Below are 22,340 nucleotides of genomic sequence, written 5' to 3' on the forward strand. Positions count from 1 at the left end.
GTGTGGTATTTTGTATTGTGTTGTCGTGATACAGATGATTAATATGGTAGTGACAGTTTTCGACCGAGAAAAGGAATTTTCGTCCCAAGGATTTTATGTTTTCGACAAAAGTAGGAAGATACTGGCTGTCTCTGAGCGCTATGGGGCTTAACATCTGAGGTCATCAGTCCCCTAGAACTTAGAACTACTTCAACCTAACTAACCTAAGGACATCACACACATCCATGCCCGAGGCAGGATTCGAACCTGCGACCGTAGCAGTCGCGCGGTTCCGCACTGAAGCGCCTAGAACCGCACGGCCACAACGGCCGGCTAGGAACATACTTATGTGCAAATACTGCAATGTGCGTATTGAGTGGCAGAGGAAGGACACGTGCCTGAAACACATTAATAACAGTTCTTCCCATAAGAAGAACAAGGAGAAGGCGCTAACAACTACTGGTATAAAAAGACAAGCTACGCTCACGGAAGTCACTGCAGGGGCAAAACGAGCGAAAAATGATAAAGAAGAATTCATTTTATCGACTACTCGAGCTTTCATTCAGGCTAACATTCTGATGGAAAAAGCTGATCATCCGAAGCTGAGAGAATGGATGAACAGATACATACCAGGTTTGTGTAAGGCTGTAGTGGAGGCTTTGTGGATCCCAGTCAATAATGTTGATAGTGAGAGATCATTTTCTAGATACTGCAACATAATGTCTGACAGGGGGACAACTCTGACTCCCAGTAATATGGAAGTCATGGTATCCTTGGCTTTCTCGGGCTGACTTGCGTGTTGTGTACATAGACTAGGACAGGATAAATGTTTTCGAGACTTTCATGATTTATAATTTTTATGCTTTTTCAATTTATGTAAAATAAAAGATTTTTCACTGCAAATGTCACAAATGTATTTCCTGTACCTTTTACTGCTGAAAAGTGGAAATAAAATTTAACGAAATTATTGACGAAATGGAAAAAAAACTAGCGAAAAATATACCGAAATAACTTTTTAAAAATGACGAAATCGGGAAAAAAATTTCACCACAAACAGGTGCCTCTAGTGATTGCATACCGAGTGCCGCCACACGGCAGGTCTAGAGAGACTCCCTAGCACTCGCCCAGTTGTACAGCCGACTTTGCTAGCGATGGTTCACTGGCTACATACGCTCTCATTTGCAGAGACGACAGTTTAGCCAGCCTTCAGCTACGTCATTTGCTACGACCTAGCAAGGCGCCGTATTCAGTTACTAGAATGTATTCTGAACAGATAATATTGTGAGTCATGTACTGTCAAGAGCGACGTTCATCGTTAATGGGTTAAAGTTAAGTATCAAACTAATTACGTCGGCTCTCTGAATTCTAATTCCTTGTCATGTTCCAGACCTCACGTCAGTATAGTCCTTCCCTCCTCACGCCAGCCTGCGTGAGCTAAAACTCGTGAATTTCGGCCTCCTCTCGTAACACGGTGTTGGCTCTTCTGCCAACACATCCTATTCCTTTAAGAATTTTATTAGTGCCTTTTATTTGAGTATTTTATTGTTATATTTTCTCACTGTGATTCTAGATTACGTTCTGTCTTAAATACTAGTCTTAACAAGCATTAAATAAAAATAATTAAGCAAACTGTGGTTTTTAAACAAATCCAACGCAATCAAGCACAAATTAACGTATTTACACTGAAAATACGCATTTTAAAAAGTCTCACGTGAGATTAGGGGTGAGGGAGGGTCGAGCCAAATCTCACGACATCTCACCAACGGCGGATGTGGGCGCAGATCACGTAAGAAACGTGATCTGGGATGTGGGGACGTAAAACGCCAAAACCACCACATATACTCAACGGACGCTCTCTAAGCCAAATCATTATGACCACTGCCCACTGGAGGCTGGATGCCGCCTGGTAACTTTGCGACACGTGGCGAGCTGTGATTGTACTGCAAATGGGGAAATCAACGGAGATAAGCGACTGTGGGGAGGAACAGATCATTATGAAAGGCCAATGAACGAGTATCTCGAAAACGGCGAAGCTGGTCGAATGTTCACGTACTACTTTCGTGGTGGTGGTGGTGATGTGTTGGGGCTTATGGGCGCTCAACATCGAGCTCATCAGCGCCCTGACACACATTAAAAGGAACGAATGTGGACAGACCTAAGAAAATTAAAGCACACACTCAAAGAAAGCAGGAAAAGAAGGAAATGCTACATAAGAAAGTAAAACCTAAGGAAAGGGGAAACATAGCAACAAGAATGTCACAGGAAATTGTTATTGGTTGGCCACTTACATAAAATATGGGCGAGCTTATCACACAGTGAGCAAATTAAAATCCTCTCCCTAAAATCTTTGTAAAAACATTTGACAGGGCCGTGAGCATCTACAGAAAGAAATAAGACAGCGAAACTATCACTAGGCGCTAAACCGTTGGACGTCCATGACTCTTCACAGAATGTGGGGTTCGGAGGTCTGTCCGCTCTGTAAAGTAGAATAGATGGTGATGTGTGGCATCTCTGCCGAAAGAGCATAATGCTGGTGCACGCACAAGTGTTTCGGAGCACACTGTTCATTGTACAGTGTTGAACACGGAGCTTAATAGCAGACCACCCCTAGGTGTTCACATGTTGACCCAACGACGTCGCCAACTGCAACTGCAGTGGGCACTGCACCATCGGCATTCGACCGTCGATCGATGCAAATGTGTCGGTTCTTTGGATGAATCACATTTCTGCCACACTAGATCAACGGTCTCTTTTTTTTCATAAAGGATGGGGCCCCTCCACGCCCACACCAATGTGGTGACCAAACCAAAAGTTCTACTGTCACCTCCGTACCGTACAACATGTTAGTTTTTGAATCAGGAGTCACAGGATGCGGGCTGTGATGTTATCCATGCGTCTGGGTAAGATTACTCATTAACATGGTCCATCAGGAGATAGAAAGTGGACGAAAGCGATCGAAGGGTAGCGGTTGTAAGGGCAGAGGAAAAAAGTGCCAAGGCAAGCGCCAAGGGAAAAAAGCCTCTGCGACAGTAGGACGGGTAGTAAGGGCAGTAGCGGCTTGCTATCTGCGACAGTGCATGCAAGGTGTGGCTATGTTAGTGCGAGGTATCGTGCATCGTTACCTTTGTCGTTGGTTGGTTTGTGTGCTGTGTACAGTACAGTTTCCCTGCGGTCGCCTGTTTTTCGGCGGGTCGAGCATCTGGGGTTACCAGTAGCAGCTGTGTTGCAGGGGCTCGCCAGTACTGTCGTGTTAGCGTGCTATGGACCATAGATGTTTAGTTCCTAGCCAATAGTGTCTTTGTTATGCTTCCATCTATGGTTGTGGTCGTAGAAAAGATAAACGGGTTGCGCGAGTGTCTCGTGTTATTGTACAGTCGTATGGAGAGGTTTTGGAATACCTGCAAGATGGTATCTAGCCGATATTCCCGGTGAAGTTCTGCGATGCGTGTGTAGCGCGGAACGTTGCTTATGATTTTGAGTACTCTGTTCTGTACGAGCCGCAGACGGCGCAGGCGAGTGGGCGCAGCGTATCCCCAGACAGGGGCTGCGTACGTCATCAGGGGTCGAATAAGTGTCAAGTACGTGGACCTAGACACCCTCCTATTCAGTGTGCTACGCCTGTTAAGTATAGGGTAGAGTTGTTTGAGCGTCGCGTTTGCTTTGTTGGTCACGTGTTGAATGTGGTCCCCACAGAGTAGTTTCCTGTCCAGCCAGACACCGAGGTATTTGACCTTCTCGCGGAAACGTATTGGGCGTGTGTGTAGTGTTATTGGGTTGCAGTACTGACGTTTGCGCAGTAGCTTCGGTCTTCTAGTGAACAGAACGGCTTCGCACTTGTCGACGTTCACTCTAACACGCCATTTCACCAGCCAAGGCTCTGCCGTTCTGAGTGCAGTCGGTAGTCGTGAGTTAATGTTGGACGGCTTCCAATCTTGCGCATGGATGGCGGTGTGATCCGCGTAGATTGCCACCGTCGTGTTGTGTGTAGATCAACGGTCGTCTCCACGAACGCTTCCATCGAGGTGAACTGCGGCTTGAAACGTGCAGAGCACCACGGACACAGGCCAGTGGCAGCAATATTAACCTATGAGAAACATTCTCCTGTGCTTGCATGGAACTTGTGGTAATCGAGGACTCGTTGACAGCTGCGAACCACTTGCTTCCCTTCATACTTTATGTCTTCCCCGACACCAGCAGCATAACTGTCCCTGCCTCGGAGCCAGAACCGTGCTACATTGGTTTGAGGAATATTGCAATGAACTCACGTTGATGTCTCGCCGACCAAATTCGTCTGATGTAAATCCTATGGAACCCATCTGGGTCGTTATCGGGCGCCATCGCCATGTACGCAAATCAGAAGCCCGTTATTTGCGCGAATTACGTGACCTGTTCATAAACATCTAATGCCATGTACTTCCATAAATCTACCAACAAACTATCGGATCCCTGATACGCAAAATCAGTGAAGTGTTTCGTTCCAAAGACTGACAAACAAGATATTACCTAAATGGGCATAATGTTTGGCTCATCAGTGTATAGCCCCGGCAGTGAAGCATTGATAGCGAAGCGAAGAAATCCTTTAAGAAGTTTTGAGGTGTTTGTGGATCAGAGGGAGATAGCATAGTGAAATATTCATGATGTGTGTGAATGAGATTATGCACAGCGAAAGACAGAAAGAGAGAGAGAGGGAGAAAGCGTCAAAATGGCTGCTTCGTGCTTGTTTAGTGACGTGTATTGAGTCGCTGCGTGCCTACTTGTACAAACTACATTCTTTTGTTTGTAATTTTTGATCGTAGCATTGTTGTAGAGTTGTTATACTGCTTCACTGTAGGTAGGGCCTATATTTAAAAGAGTTGTTTTTCTCAGTGTGTGATAAGATTTGGTGTGGTTTGTTCTTTAGGTTGATCTTATTTTGGCGGATCCCTCGCAGAGGCCTTGTGTAGCCATAGGGCTGCCCTGAAGTGTCTTATATATGTGGTGAAGGACCTTGTATAGCGTCGGGGTAATGAAACTCTAACAAATGAATGAGTTTGTGGGGTAAAGCGAAAGCCTGTGTGTGTGTGTGTGTGTGTGTGTGTGTGTGTGTCGTTTTCTGCCTTTCACTGTTGTCATCATAGCGAAAGCCTGTCTGTGTGTGTGTGTGTGTGTGTGTGTCGTTTTCTGCCTTTCACTGTTGTCATCATAGCGAAAGCCTGTGTGTGTGTGTGTGTGTGTGTGTGTGTGTGTGTGTGTGTGTGTCGTTTTCTGCCTTTCACTGTTGTCATCATTCTGAATTGTCACTCTAAAGAATACGGCAGCACACGTACTCCCATATTTTTTCTTCATAGAAAGTCTGTGGCTCATTTGGGCTCAGACCAGTAGTTTTGTTGATAATAGAAGCTACATCTGAAACACAGAAAAAAACAGTTTTCATCGGATCTTATCAACCTGATAATGAACCTATCTACAAAATAAGCACCGTTGTATGTAACTGAAAGAAAATCAAGTGGATTTTCTACAGTCGCAAACTGATGACCTGTGGCTCAGCGAATATCTTTGGAATAAGCTGGACCATCTGTTGTGCGCGAAATCATTCTTTCAAACACATGGGAAGAGATTTTCAACAGTCATCAAGAAGACTGGCATATAGTTCCTGTTACAACTTGGGAAATTCAGTGGAAGCCCTTTTCCGATGGCTGAAGCTAACTAGTAGCTACATCTCTTTGGAACGAACAGGTATGGGTGTCTAGAGGCTTTTAACTGTACACCGAAGGTCATAACATCTGTACTTAATACCCTATAAAAACACGATAGTACTTGTGAAAACATGTTGACTGAGGGCGGAGGCAAATGACAACAGTTACACCATGTTTTATATAGTACTTTACAAGGACTGCAAATGTGAATAGAAACTATGCACAATTGCAATAGCAAGCAGAACTTAGATCTGTTACATAACAGTTTGGGAGATTACTGAACGACGTTAAAACTGTAACATCTTTTATTTTCTATCTCCATGGCGGTCACAAAACAGATCAGTCATTCTGAAATAAATAGACTGTTAGCAATAAGTAAACACAACCCGTAATTATATAGGCCACAGTTCGTAACTCATCTGTGGATTCCTTTCGTTTGTCTCCCTCTTTCTCAAAGATTGATACGATGAGCAAAGGCAGTGAGTTACCGTGCACCATTCAAACTGATAAGACCCATTTGCCTACTCATCCGCAATTAGCCTTAATTTAATGAATAAAAACTGCAAAAGGCAATTGCCTGCAAGCTTAATGGGGTAAGACAGTATGTGTCTATATCAATATTTGGAAAAAAATCATTAATATCAAATCGCATACCTCCGGGGAAAGATAAATAATAATCATTAAAACTCCGACCATAGATACTAGTAGACTGGCCTTGCTGTGCAGAAGCTATAGGGCTGGTGTGGCTCCAACATAAACCACGTGACTGTTGGCAAAACGTGGCGAGATTTCAAATCAGCGGTCTGCCATCCTATGCTTGTATCGTATTTTACCCACATTTCTCAATTGACTGCGAAACGCTTCCAACAAAAATTACTTTTTTATTTGCGAAAAATTATGTCAGAATTACATTTGACCTGGATTTGTTCACAGTACCATTTATAAAATCTAACAAATAGATCGAATGCCCCTCTGGTGGGCAGTGGGACGAAATTACTATAAACTATCAATTAAAGTAAAATGTCGTTAAAATTCTTTTAAACAGTAAGAGTGGGCTCGTGTCAACACTTTAAATATTGGATTCGCCGCGTTTCGAGCTCTAGTCACTTATAAAAGAAAATGGGATATGGGAATTCTGTCAACTATAGATGCCAAAATTGTCGACTTTAGGAGCAGGTCCATTTTAGAGTATCAATTTTAGGTGCACTTCAAAAGTTCAGTTCCTACTATTTTTACAAAAGTTTAAACTATCAGTTTTTAAAAAATGATATTTTAGATGACAGGTGAGACTTCAAAGTTTCAGAAAATAATTTTGGAGTCTACGTTTATTTAATAGTATTAGAAGGTAGAAAAACATTCTCTTAATGTGTCGACTATAGGTGCTCTTACTTTATTATAATCTCACTTGTATATACAAAAAGGCGCGTATGTGCAGATGGCTTAAATTTTTTCCGTTTCAGGGCCTGTTTCCAAAGCTGCCTTCGGTTTTCATCCTTAGGACACCTATGAGTAGGAACGAGAAACAGTTATACTTACTTCTGTAACCGAATTATCACAGATACTTTCCAAAGTGTAATATGAGTCTGACTTCACAGCCATCACTTTCAACACTTTAATTTACGTTATACTCTATTTCAAGCGTAAAAAAAATATATATATAAAAGTCACTTCAGCAGATTTCAATAAACGCATCTGCACTATCATAGAAACACGCATGAAATGTAATGCCATTTCCCCCGACAAAATGCTGAGTACAGCCATAAGCGCAACACGAAACAACCATGTTTTGCCAACATTCACGTGACTTTAACCCAGAGATGTTGGAGCCACGAAAATGACGTCAGGGCCAGTCTATTATATTTATGGTCGAAGCATTAAAATCTATTCATTGTCTTCTGTAGACTATAAATATAAACTGAGGTTTTTGTTACCAACCTCCTATACTCAAGTACGTAAATTTGTTTATAATTTTCCTTGTCCCAAACATGGTCATAAAAATTAAAGCTGTTTTAAGGAATAGAACTAAAAGAACAGCATAAAAAGAACACGAAGAGAAAGAAGGAACAGTAAAAATCTCCATTTGTCAACGAGTACCACCATCCAAAACTAAAGGCAACAAATATGTGGGATGGGCTATACAGTTTCAAAATAAACAAATGTGTGAATTTAGGTAGTATGAGCATTTTAACTGTCGATACTATTTATATGTGAGTGTTTAATTAAAGTTTTCAAGTAAGTGGTAGTAAATACTTCGGAAGGACGAAGGAAATCACATATTCTCGTCTCTCCACAGAATACTCAATAGTGTTACAGCGTAATACTACGTAACAAATGGTTTTTCTTCTGAGTCATTTAAAGAAGTACGAGGTATTTTGCAGTGATTCTTATTGTTCTGTTAGACTAAATTAATCTAATTTGTTCTCTACGTGGGATGTAAGAGAAGCTCTCAGAAATGAGAAAAAAGATTCAACAATAGATGTGTACTCTGACATCTCTGAGTAAAGCACGTCCTTTGTGAAGTTTACCTACAAAGCGAATTCAGAGAATTACGAGTATCGGTAACTCGTTTACGAATGTCAAATCACATCCTTCAGCATTTACTCTCAGCACAATTTAAAAATATATGTTTCCTTCAATTGTTTATTCAACACGTAATGAATCAGATGTATTTCAAAAAAGTTGGATAATTTTATCCCTGTGACGTAATTTCAATAAAATGCACTTACAGTAAGCGTGAACTGCTCCCCAGTGTTCATGTTACGTAGTCGAATAGGCCGTGCTCGCTTTGTGAGGTTCCCCACTATAAGCTTCTTATCTTCCCACCATGGAGGATGTGTTAGCTGCCTCCAGGCTGTAGTTGGTACTTGAGGTCCAATATGAGGCAGTGGACCATGTGGTGCATATGGTACAGAGACGTCCATTATTGGATGAATATAGTGCCTAATCTGCAAAACATTCCATTTATCAGTTTTGAAATATTGTATATATTGAATAGTATTAAACTATGGAACACCACGAAAGAAACCAGCAAATGATACAAAACTTACTGGCCAATCAGAGCAGGGAATGGCATGTAAATGACTCCCACTCATTTGCATTAACCATTATGTAAGACGCAACATCTTGAGCAAAGTAGTAATAGAAATTCTTTCTGTTATCGAGCTACATCAATGACTATACACCTTCTCACACTTTCTTTCTCTCTCTCTCTCTCTCTCTCTCCCTCAAAAAACCAATATTATCGTTAAGTAGGAGTCAGTACCGTCTTTTTCCCTGTGTCTCGCTTCAATGTGGACAACAGTCACAGCTGATTATGAGAGTGATCTTCGTAAGTGACCACAGCACCAAGAGTAAATTATCCAGCCTTACACTGAATGAATACCTTGCGAGACGGTTCGGGAAGCCTTCAGGAAATTCAACAAACTACTCCCGAAGTTTATGCAGTGTGCTGCCCTCACATCATTTCGTTGCCGGAGCGGGGTCCTAACAACTAACAACATTATAGTCCTCCATACTCCGTAACGAATAAAATGTCATTTCACAACTCTTTTCTTATCATGGCTCTTGAAAATTCTGCATATTACGCATATCCAGTAAAAAAATGTTAATTCTGTCTTGTGACCTTTCAAAACACACGAGCATCGACGCAACCATAATTGTTTTCCCCTTCAGTATACTCTTATGGGTGGAAAACATCCTCTCGATGTCTTAAATGCCTTACGAAATATTTGACGCTGTGCCACACACTGTAGTTGTTTAAACCTTTCAGACCCCTTGTCCATTTCAATGGACACTACTTTTCGAGAGTAATATCCCATATTTGAGAGCACAGATGTTTTTAGGATTGCTTGTACGTCGCAATGGAAGTCTTGTGGTTCAATCTGACGGGCGATCCTGCCATCTAGTGGTGAAGTCACGAAGTATTTGGACGTTGTTTGAGACAAGATGGCCGCACAGAGGAAGCATGTAAAAGGTGGGTACATATTTCGACCAATTTTACGTGTTTAAAGGTTAGAGTTCCCCTTGTTTGTAAGTTTTATTTGTTTTAGTAAGGTTTTGGATACTTGCTATAGCAAAATTAGATACATGCTTCGGAAAATCACTGTATTATCGACCTTACAAAACTTATGTCCATTGAAATGGACATTTAGTCCCAATGGTTGTTTTTACTTGTGTGCCTGTAATGTATCTCTGCTATATGAAAATAACTTCTGTGATGCAACTGCGACTTTTTTTGTAACGTAGGGGACGAAACTAATTTATTTTATGTTACCAAAGGTTCAGCAGATAAAATTCCAAGCATTTATGTACAATATTGCAGTAGTTGTACTTGATGTTATTGCTTCAGACTTGGTATTTGCGTCTTGTTTCAACACTGTTCATGAAATTGCTTACATCTGACGTATTGATTTTCAGAATTTTATCATATTGAGAAGGATGCTTCCCAAATACTGGATTTGCTGATGTCAGGTGAGATTTCTGACTTAGAGCCCTCAGAAAACGATGAAAGTGGCCCTGATGATGCGGAATCTATTCCACAATGCACTAGACCTGGTATGTAATAATAAAACTATCAATCTCACCTGACTATTGTATATATTTTGACGTGGTTGTTGCTATACTGCATTGTCATTTTTAGGTGCTGATGTAGTCACAAACTACGAAGAGGAACAACTGGAGGACGATAGTTGCAGCACAGAAGAAGATGACCAAAATCATACTTATGCACAGGACTCAAATGTTGAAGACTATTATTCCATCTGAGTGGGTGTTTACTGAAAAAAAGTTATATTAGATGGAGAAGACACCTACAGGTGCAGACCAGTATTCAGTGCAGCCATCAGAGTGTGATATGACACCCATCGAATATTTTTCAGAGTACATTTCTCATGCTTGCTTAGAAAATATAGTTGAAAAATCCAACATGTATGCATTGCAACATGGGAAAACATTTACACCGACAAATGTAACGGAAATAAAGGCTTTCCTAGGACTTCATATAATTATGGGATGCTTGAAATACCCCAGAGTTAGAATGTATTGGGATTCAGCATTGCATTTAGATCTCTTTGTGGAAAGTATGTCAAGAGAGAGATTTTTCCAACTGAGATCAAATTTCCATGTAGTTGACAATTTGGCAAGGCCAGAAAATTGCAAAGACAAATTTTACAAAGTGAGACCCATTTATGATTGTATTAGACATAGCTGTTTGGAACTGCAGATTGAGGAAGAATTATGTGTTGCCGAGCAAATGATTCCTTTCAAAGGTCATTTAGGAGTAAAGCAGTATTGTAAGGGAAAGCCTAAACCTTCGGGTATAAAACCGTTTTTATTATGTGGAAGAAGTGGTCTGTGCTATGACTTTCTGTTGTACCAAGGAGATACTCCAGAAATCTCAAACACTTTTGGAAAAAAGTTTGGTTTAGGGGCATCTATTGTTCTAAAACTTGTTGACAGAATTAACAGGGAACATGCTTATTTATATTTTGATAATTTCTTCACAACATTCAACTTACTAGAAATATTAAAAATAAAAAATATATATGCAGCAGGAACAGCAAGACTATGTCGCATGCCAAATGTACCTTTTACCAGTGATAAGGATTTGAAAGAGAAAGGGCGTGGTTTCTCTGAAGAAGTGGTGAGCATGAATGAAGCAGTGATAATGTGTAAATGGTTTGACAACAGACCAGTAGTTCTGGCATCAAATTTTGTACTATGTGGTAGTCAAGATGAAGTACAGCACTGGGAAAAATTAAGAAAAACATATGTTTCTGTCTCACGGCCTGAAGTTGTACATCGTTACAACCATGCTATGGGTGGTGTTGACAAAATAGATATGTTAATTAGCATGCATAGGATTTTTATTAAATCTAGAAAATGGACATTGAGAATGTTGTTCCACGCGGTAGATTTAGCGTGTGTGAACAGTTGGTTGGAATACAAAAGAAATACTGAATCACTGGGAGAGAAAGAGACAATGGATTTGCTTCATTTTAAAATGAGAATAGGGGAGGCTCTTGTAAAAATGGGCACTAGTACCAAAGTGAAACGTGGCAGACCCAGTAGTGATTTACAGGACATAAAAGCAAAAAGAGCAAGAACTGAGATTCGTCCAGCACCAGACATTTGGAATGATCTTACTGGACATTTTCCTGAGTACCATGATAATACAGAAGCTTCAAGGTGTAAAATGCCTAGTTGTAAGAATAAAACTCATGTATTTTGTGAGAAATGTAATGTTCATCTATGTTTTGTCAAAGGAAGGAATTGTTTCAAAATGTTCCACAATGCAGGATGTAACAACCATTGATACTCTTTGTCCATTACAATGGACATTCTGTAAAATGTAAATAAAAATGTTTTCAGTGATTTTGTTGGATTTATTATGTTTCTAATACCCATTTTTAACTATTACAATGAATAGATATTTTTTTTCATGGCTGAGAATAATTTGGGTCTGAAAGGGTTAAGAACTTTTCCGCTCTCTTGAACGATTGCATGGCGCGCGTGCACGCGCGCGCGCTGGTGTGTGTGTGAGTGTGTGTGTGTGTGTGTGTGTGTGTGTGTGTGTGTGAGAGAGAGAGAGAGAGAGAGAGAGAGAGAGTCCACGTGCCCACGAGTTTGTTGCTGCGCAGTGCAGTACAACCATAGTTCTGAACATCTTATGATAGCTGACTTGTCAAATAAGTGTAATGGACTGTAGAACCCTATCAAATCACAAAAATATTCTACATTGTTATTAACTGGTACATTTATTTCAGTGCAGTGTTCTGAGCGGAAACAATAATGAAGACACTTTCATGCTATTCACATACTGTATTTGGCTAACCATATTTCACCTGACGTTTCATAGATCTAAGATTAATACTTCGTGACGATTTCTGTAAGTATGGCTCCCAGACAATACGAAAGGAACTATACTTACCCTCACTAATCTTTTGCATCATTAAAGTTGCTTCTCTCACTACGTGCTTACATGAAGTGATCACTGGGTCTAGAGTCATCATCATCAGTTATCTGCTATATTAGCAGGTCCTTTGCCTCTCCATTTTCTGCGATCCATTGCTTCCTTCTTAAGGCTGCTGTATGTTGTACTGTCCATCATGTCATCCAGTATCTGGAATCTCTTCCTTCCTCGCTTCCTTTTCCCTTCTACATAACCTTCTAAAACTGTTTTTATCAGTTCTTCATTCTTTCTTAATATATGCCCAATCCAATTTCTTTTTCTTCTCTTTATTACATCTAGTAACTGTCTTTTCTCTCTCACTCTTCTCAGTACCTCTTCATTTTTTACTCTGTCCATCCAACTTATTCTTTCCATCTTCCGCCATGTCCAGATCTCAAAAGCCTCCAGCCTTTCTCTGTCTTTTTTCCTCATAGTCCATGTTTCAGCGCCATATAGAAGAACAGTCCATACAAGACATTTTATGAGTCTCTTTCTGAGTTCTCTGTCCAGACCGCTGCAGAAGATTCTCCTTTTCTTATAAAACGCCTCTTTTGCAATTGCTTTCCTTGTTTTAATTTCTGTGGTGCACTTCCAGTCGGTGTCTATCCTGCTTCCAAGATACTTAAAATTTTGCACCTGTTCTAGTGTTTCTCCATTTAGCACAATTTTTATTTCCTTATTTCCTCCTATTGCCGATACTTTTGTTTTATTTGTGTTAATTTTCATTCCATAGTTTTTCCCGTTAGTTGCAATGGTGTCCACCAAATCCTGTAATTCTTTTTCCCCTGTGGCTAGGAGGACCATGTCATCAGCAAATCTCAAGCACCCTACTCTTCTTCCTCCAATTTCTACTCCTTTGTCATCTAATGAGCATTGGTCAATCATATTTTCCAAGTACAGGTTGAAAAGAGTAGGTGATAAACAGCATCCTTGTCTTACTCCTTTCCCTAGTCTGATCCAGTTTGTACTTTCTCCTCTCACTTTAACTGAAACTTTTTAATTAAGGTATAATGAGTTTATAAGTCTTCTGGTTTTCCAGTCTACTCTCTTTTCCCTCATAATAGTCGCCAGCTTGTCCCAAACCACATTGTCAAACGCCTTTTCTAAATCGATGAAGCACATATATAGGTCTCTTCCTTTTTCAATAAACCGTTCTCCCAAGATTCGTAGGAGCCCTATTGCATCTCTGGTGCCCGTATTCCGTCTAAAGCCAAACTGCTCCTCGCCGAGATTCTCCTCTATTACTTTTTCAAGTCTTTTATTAATTATTCTTAACATCTCTTTGGCTGCATGTGAAATGAGGCTGATTGTCCTGTGCTCGCTGCATTTCTTGTTCCTTGTTTTTTCGGTAATGGAATCATTACTGTTCTCAAAAAGTCCTCAGGCCAATCACCACTGTCATATATTTTATTGCATAACCTCAATATTTCTCTTATTCCATTGTGGTTCAAGCATTTTAGTATTTCTCCCGGTATTGTATCTGTACCTACTGCTTTGCCATTTTTCATTGCAGCAATGGCAGACTTCACTTCTTCCATTATGATGGTCGGTCCTTTCTCTTCATCACTTACACTGTTGTGTGATTCAAGTTCCAGAGTTTCTGGTTTGCTATTTGTGTCATATAGCTCTTTTGTATATTCTTCCCATCTCTGGAGGACATCGTCACGATCTTTGTACACTACCTCTTCGTCTTTACTCAAAATTTCCATAGTAGCACTTTCTGCTCTGTTTTGTTCCCATGTCATAGTCTTTACTCTGTTGTATAGTAAGTCGTATCTTCCCTTCCTGTCCAGTTCTTCAATTTCATCACATTCCTCTTTTAGCCATTTTTTCCTAGCCTGCTCTGTTTCTCTTCGCAGTTCGTTATTTAACCTTTGGTATATCTTTCTTGCATCTTCAGTGTTCTTGTTTTTTAATTTTCTTCTCTCCTCCATCTTGGAAATCATTTCTTGTGTGACCCATGGTTTTTTGGCCTTTTCCCTTTTACATATCCTATATTTTGCTGTCCTGCTTTAATGATTCCTTCTTTCAGCATATTCCACTACTCGTTGGCATTATCAGGTGCTTCTTTGTCTCGTAATGTGTTTAGAAAGTCCCGAGACAGCATTTCTGTAATTTGTTCTTTGTTGGACCTTATCTTCTCTAAATCCCACTTCTTCACCATTGTCGCCTTTTTCAGTTTTTTCATTCTTATTTCTATTTCTGCCATAAGTAAGTTGTGGTCACTATTAATAACTGCACCTGATAATGTGTGCACTTTCTTGATTCCATTCCTGTATCTTTCTTCTACCAGTATAAAATCGATTTGGTTTCTGTATTTATCCCCTGGTGATTTCCAAGTGTAGAGCCTCCTCTTATGGTTTGAACCATGTGTTTGCCGCTATCAGCTGCCTTTCCCTAGAGTAGGGTGACCAAATTATTTTCGGTGAAAACCGGGACACATTCACCTGGGTGCCAATGGACACCTCATTCCACATGTTAATTTTAAATATTAATGTTTTGTTGATACATTTTGTTAATCCGATTATTATAACTAATAAGAGGATACAAAAGATTGATATAATCTAGATTATCTGTATAATTAATGACATTTAATAAACGTATACAGTAATAAAGAAATGTATTACGATTTTACAAAATTTTACAGCCATTCAACTTTTAATCAATTAATATTAACATGAGCTTTAATATTACTGAGCACTTGTAGATGGAACTGACTGTCCTTGGAGAAAAGGGTATTTTTCACCGCCTCCAGCCTTCTTGATCATGACTGTGTTCTTTGAGGCACAGTGATAAAACTCGGCACAATCCATTTTGTAGTTTACAGCATTTGCAGGATTGCTTCAAGAGAGTCCACCTCCATTCTGTTTCTTTCATCAGTCCACTGGATATTCATGAACGAAAATATTCTTTCCACATTGGTATTATGGGCTGGGATTGCAAATTAATACCTTGCAATTGTTTCCAACTCTGAGTACTGCTGAAGACAGTCACACCTTTTAAAAAAACTCACCCACTTCTCATGGCGTTCCCATGGTGTTTTTTTTTTTCATCATTCCACTTGTGAAGACTTTCTTCAACAAAATTTGTCAGTATGCTGAACTGATCAAAGAGAATGGAATCATCGATTTCTTTCTCTTTACTCTTCAAATAAGAAACTGTCTCTTCAACACTTTCCCATTTTGGCACTCTCTTCAGTAACATCCAATCAAGCACCGGCGATGAGGGTAAATATGAGGCGCTCCACTTGCTGAGATATTCTACACAAGTGTCATAAAACTTGTTAACTTCTTCTCTAAAACTCCTTTCCGCTGCTTCTGATACTTCTGCTCTTTTAGGGACAGATTTAACATTAAAAGAAATGAACTGCTGTTCTCTCCTCTTAGTAACAGTTTCCAGAGTATTTTTCAAAACATCATTTACCTCTATTACACTTTTCGTGCTTCCCTCAATTTCCTTTATCCCATGCTACAAAGTGCTAAGCTGACTGTGAATGAACCATAAGTAGGCTTCACTTAAAGGGTCACTGAAAAACTGAACCAATATCTTGGGGGCTTTGTCTTCATTTAGGAAAAAAATTTTTTAACGGTTCAAACAGGTGGATTACTCTTTCAACTGCTGGAAACAGTGATAACCAGCGAGTTTTCGAGTGACACATTACATTCATATATTCAGTTCCCACATAATCACAGAACTCCTTAAGCCTCTCTGTTCTAATAGTATATATGTAAAAGTGTGAGTATACCTTCATGACGATAGTTTCAACATCGCAGCTCAAACTGTCAGCAGATGTCTGCACGCTATTGTGTAAAACATGTGCAGGGCACCCTATGCCTTCAATGTTTTATTGCAATGTTGCCTTTAATTTGGTAAATAAGTTGCATTTGCCATGTCTTTTTAAACCACCAAAGTTTGTGTTGGTGTTGTCTCAACAAAATGCCACACATTTATTTTTCTCAGGATCAAACATTTCGATAGTATTCATACAAAATCTTGAAATTTCGTCAGATGTTTCATTAGGTAGGGAACTCACCTTCAAAAGTTTGGTTCGAATTCCCTGATTAATATAGAAAAACTGAACAACAAAGGGAAATATTTTAGTGGCCTTATGATTGCTGGCATCAGTGGATATCCCGTAGAAAGAAGACTTTTTGATGTATTCAAGGCTTTCCTTTACACTCTGGGGAGCAATAACTCCTTTCACTAAGGCTGACACTTTAGTTCTTGCTGAACTAAACTTTTTTGCAACGGAAGAATCATCAAACATAATGCTGTTAAGCTTATTAGTACAATCACTAGATCTATAAGTTTCGTGATGTTTTACCGTGTGGTAGGCTAGTGTAAGCTCGGCTGCTCGAACTTTCGTCTCTTCAGTTGACTGATGTTTCACAAAATAATTTTGTAGAGTTTTACTGCAGCTCGGTGCACTGTATCTGTTAATGTGTTTCTTTGACCTGATGTGAACAACTATGTCGAAACGTCCACCATGACTTATACTAATAAAACAGTTACATACGGAACACTCTGCTTCGTAATCAAAACGACCTTTCTTAATGAAATTCCGTTCCTTGGAATAATAGTCACTGAACTTGCAGGCACGTTTCGGCATTGCGTTTCGCAGTACTGCAGCAATAATACCACTAATATGAGAAAAAACGATTGCAGTTTGTCTGACAAAACATCAACTACTACACTGTTCTGACAATGAGTGTGTGAGTAAGTGGCGCGACAGTCGGACGGTTTCATAGCTCTGTTACAGTAATACAACTTACTACTTGTTGGCCAAAGTACCGCTCAAAGTAAATTATTGCCTGAGTGTATCAATACTGATACTGTGATTACTAGTATGGGACAATGGAGGTTTTAGACAAATAAGCTAAAATATATTAATTTCTTGTGTTGTATTTCCTTTAATATAGCGAAATCCCAAAAATTTGAGAAAGTTTCATGAAATGTATTTAAAAACCGAATTCCGGGACTTTTGAGCGTCCCGAAACAAATTTTCGGGACACCGGAACACAGGGATGAAAACCGGGACAATTCCGGTTTTCCGGAACGTTTAGTCACCCTAGTCTAGAGGAATGTTCGCTAGTAACCGTCGGCTTTGACCTGCAACGTAATGGCTGCTGTGACGTCACGTTTTGGTGCTGTTTTGAATTGAATTCCTGTGTAGCCTTACATTCTATCGATCATAATCTCGGTGGTTAATTCAGAAAGTAATCTGTTAATCTTTGCGCGGGATTTGAAATTGCTTTTCAAGTAATAGTAGCATCGCGAAATATGAGGCAAGTGCGGGGCCAAGTTCTGCTCCTGATTTTTAAGGCGTGAAAAGAGTGGGAATTAGGGACAACATATTCCTCACGTTCGTTTCACTATCATGAAATTGGCTGATGAATTGAGAGAATCAATGAAAGTCACCAGTTTTGCCAGACAGCACAACTTAATTGTTTGTGGCAACGACATCGTATTTTCAAATTTTTGGATAAACACAGGAACAATTTGTTCCTTTGGTGCTGTGCAAAAGATTTTGTGTGGGGATCTATTCGTTAGAGAGACATGGATTGAGAAATCAAGACTTCCTATGAAAAGTATTTTATTACGTTCTTACATTTCCTATTTAAGATCTCCTGGTTGGCTTGCTGTTTATGAGACAGAAATAGGCTGCAAAACTGTTATAGACTGGTATTCATTTTTCCGGGAAGTTTGTTCCGATATTGTTATGAGACGAGGCAAAACTGGTGGACCGGTGGTTATAGAAATTGACAAACCGCAGTTTGACAAAAAAAATAAATCGTATGAGAGGGCATGATATTTGTCGGACCATGGGTGTGGAGGAGGGGAGGGGGCAGTTGTTTCGGGGAACCACTCTTCTCCAGACATTATTTTTAGGGTAATAAGGAAAGGGCAGCTTGTACTGTGTTTCATTTAGTAAAAAGCTATATAGCAGATGGGTCAATCATAATGTCAGATGGGTGGGCTAGTTATAAGGGATTAGACGAAATTGGGTAATTGGGTACATGCATTTGGTTGTGAATCATTACCATGAATTTGCGGACAAAAATCAGGGGCATGTACAAACACAGTTGAAGAGTATTTGGGGGCAATAAAAAGTATTATTTGACGAGGGAAAAAGAGAATTTGAGTACTACATAGTCATTTAAATGGGTCTAGAGGAAGAATGTTCGACAAAATCGATCTTGTTTGAGGTTTTTATGGAGTTTGTGCGGAGGACGTATTTGCCAAAGAAAGAGAGTTAATTTTCTTTTTTCGAATGGTAGTGCATTTTTCGTTTTTCATTTTAATGTTTGCAATTACTTTTGTTTGGCTAATTTTGTTTCTTGTTTGGTTTTGAAGTATCAGCATTTTTTAATAGTTCTCAGATAGCCTTAATTTCTTAGACGCCAACCTACTGGGGATATTATTCGCTATTGGTAAGTACTGGTGCATACACCATTACCGTAATTTTAACTTTTATTGCAGTTTTGTCTAACAGTGACTTCCTGTGTCATGGCTCTTGCATTGTGCTGATGTTGGCAATTGTTTGACGTTGGTGTTAGCGAATTTGTAGACAGAAATTGAGTACATGTAGAGCAGGAGGCGGAGTGAAAAGAGAGACGCGTCTTTTGGAGTTACTGAAGAAGTTCCGAATTTCCGAGAGAATGGTTACTTCGTGAGTCAATAGAACAGCCTCATGTCACGATAAAGATCTGATTTAGGCGGAGGTCTGCCTTACGATGGAATGTGATGATTTGGATGTGGGTTGGTAAAGCCAGTGAATCTTACAGTGGAAACGGTATCTGTGGTGACACACTGATCAGTAACGTAACCTGAGGTCTAGGTTAGGTTGGAATGCAACATTGTAGTTGTCAGTTGGCGCAGCCAACGAATCTGACAGCGGAAGAGCTTTCTATGGTGACAGACTGATCTGGACCGTAGCCTGAGGTCTAGGTGACGTTGGAACACAACAGTTTGGTTGTGAGTTTGCGAAGCCAATGAAAAGAGGAAAAGACTTCTGTGGTGACAGGCTGATCTGCATCGTAGCCTGAGGTCTATTTTCGGTTATAATTCAACAGTTTTCTCTTTAAAGCCAAGAAAACTGCGCGTGGTAAGACTCACCTGTAGTGTAGCAAGAGATCTGTGTTAAGTGTAATGCGCGATTTTTTTGAGGTGCCGAAGGAAACGAATGCAAACACGAATGTTCGGTACCTGGTTGATTTGTATCGTATGTAGTTATATATGATGCTCCTCGCAATATCCTACTTGTATTTACGGCTTCGCCGAATATTTGAACTATGTAGTTCAATTTATTATCTGCGAATCAATACTATTGTCATTGGCTGACAACATATTAACGTTCGTTGTGATGCTTGTTTGGCTTAGTTCCGAATATGATTCGATTTACAGGTAATTATTTATTTGGAATATTTCGCTGTTTCCGACTATAATACGAGCCACGGTTATTCAGGAAGCAAATGTGATTTCCGAGAATTATGGGAGCCAATATCAACTATAGCAGACTTCGGAAAAGCCGCTGAGCCTGAAAGTGTACTTCTAGTTTACTTTCTGTGTGCGATAGTTTTGACTCTTTCGTTTAGCAGCATGGTTTATTTCGGTTACATGGGCTGTATTTTGAGAAAATTAATGCGTATTTTTTATCTTGGTAATTTCTGGCGTTTTATTCTTTTTTAACAGATAGCGGTATATACAGGGTGGTCCATTGATAGTGACCAGGCCAAATATCTCACGAAATAAGCGTCAAACGAAAAAACTACAAAGAACGAAACTTGTCTAGCTTGAAGGAGGAAACCAGATGGCGCTATGGTTGGCCCGCTAGATGGTGCTGCCATAGGTCAAACGGATATCAACTGCGTTTGTTTTTAAATAGGAACCCCATTTTTATTACATATTCGTGTAGTACGTAAAGAAATATGAATGCTTTAGTCGGACCACTTTTTTCGTTTTGGGATAGATGGCGCTGTAATAGTCATAAACGTATAAGTACGTGGTATCACGTAACATTCCGCCAGTGCAGACGGTATTTGCTTCGTGATACATTATCCATGTTAAAATGGACCGGTTATCAATTGTGGAAAAGGTCGATATCGTGTTGATGTGTGGCTATTGTCATCAAAATGCCCAACGGGCGTGTGCTATGTATGCTGCTCGGTATCCTTGACGACATCATCCCTTTGTCCGGACCGTTCGCCGGATAGTTACGTTATTTAAGGAAACAGGATGTGTTCAGCCATATGGGAAACGTCAACCACGACCTGCAGCAAATGATGATGCCCAAGTAGGTGTTCTAGCTGCTGTCGCGGTTAATCCGCACATCAGTAGCAGACAAACTGCACGACAATCGGGAATCTCAAAAACGTCGGTGTTGAGAACGCTACATCGATTGCACCTGTACCATATTTCTAGGCATCAGGAATTTCATGGCGACGACTTTGAACGTCGTGTACAGCTCTGCCACTAGGTATAAGAGAAATTACGGGACGATGACAGATTTTTTGCGCGCGTTCTATTTAGCGACGAAACGTCATTCACCAACAGCTGTAACGTAAACAGGCATAATATGCACTATTGGGCAACGGAAAATCCACGATGGCTGCGACAAGTGGAACATCAGCGATCTTGGCGGGTTAATGTATGGTGCGGCATTATGGGAGGAAGGATAATTGGCCCCCATTTAATCGATGGCAATCTAAATGGTGCAATGTATACTGATTTCCTACGTAATGTTCTACCGATGTTACTACAAGATGTTTCACTACATGACAGAATGGCGATTTACTTCCAACATGATGGATGTCCGGCACATAGCTCGCGCGCGGTTGAAGCGGTATTGAATAGCATATTTCATGACATGTGGATTGGCCTGCACGTTCACCGGATCTGACGTACCCGGATTTCTTTCTGTAGGGAAAGTTGAAGGATATTTGCTATCGTGATCCACCGACAACGCCTGACAACATGCGTCATCGCATTGTCAATGCATGTGCGAACATTTCGGAAGGCAAACTACTCGCTGTTGAGAGGAATGTCGTTACACGTATTGCCAAATGCATTGAGGTTGACGGACATCATTTTGAGCAATGTGGTATTTACAGGTAATCACGCTGTAACAGCATGCGTTCTCAGAAATGATAAGTTCACAAAGGTACATGTATCACATTAGAAAAACCGAAATAAAATGTTCAAACGTACCTACGTTCTGTATTTTAATTTAAAAAAACCTACCTGTTACCAACTGTTCGTGTAAAATTGTAAGCCATATGTTTGTGACTATTACAGCGCCATCTATCACAAAGCGGAAAAAGTGGTCCAACTGAAACACTCATATTTCTTTACGTACTACACGAATATGTAATAAAAAATGAGGGTTCCTATTTAAAAAAACGCAGTTGATATCCGTTTGACCTATGGCAGCGCCATCTAGGGGGCCAACCATAGCGCCATCTGGTTTCCTCCTTCAAGGTAGATAAGTTTTGTTCCTTGTAGTTTTTTCGTTTGACCCTTATTTAGTGAGATATTTGGTCCGGTCACGATCAATGGAGCACCCTGAATATGAAACAGTGGTTTCAAAAAATTAACAGCGTCGCAAAGAAAACAGTATTATTTGAGTTGTGTATTTTCGAATACTTTCCATTTTTACCAGAATCAATTCTTTCCACTTCATATTTTATGTTCCGAAGTCCATCATAGCGGTAGAGTCTGTCTTTATGACAGTGCCTACT

General features: G+C 40.1%; 1 protein-coding gene across 1 annotated transcript in view; it reads right to left on the reverse strand.

The window, feature by feature from the left end:
* LOC124788629 (cytochrome b5 domain-containing protein 1) overlaps nucleotides 1-22,340 on the reverse strand; it is a 35,988-nt gene that overhangs the window by 13,191 nt on the left and 457 nt on the right. Inside the window, exon 2 of the mRNA XM_047255899.1 lies at nucleotides 8,381-8,599. Coding sequence (XP_047111855.1) covers nucleotides 8,381-8,599 — 219 coding nt within the window. The remainder of the gene's footprint in view (nucleotides 1-8,380; nucleotides 8,600-22,340) is intronic.

Source organism: Schistocerca piceifrons, chromosome 3, assembly GCF_021461385.2.
Source record: "Schistocerca piceifrons isolate TAMUIC-IGC-003096 chromosome 3, iqSchPice1.1, whole genome shotgun sequence".
Taxonomy (NCBI): Eukaryota; Metazoa; Arthropoda; class Insecta; order Orthoptera; family Acrididae; genus Schistocerca; species Schistocerca piceifrons.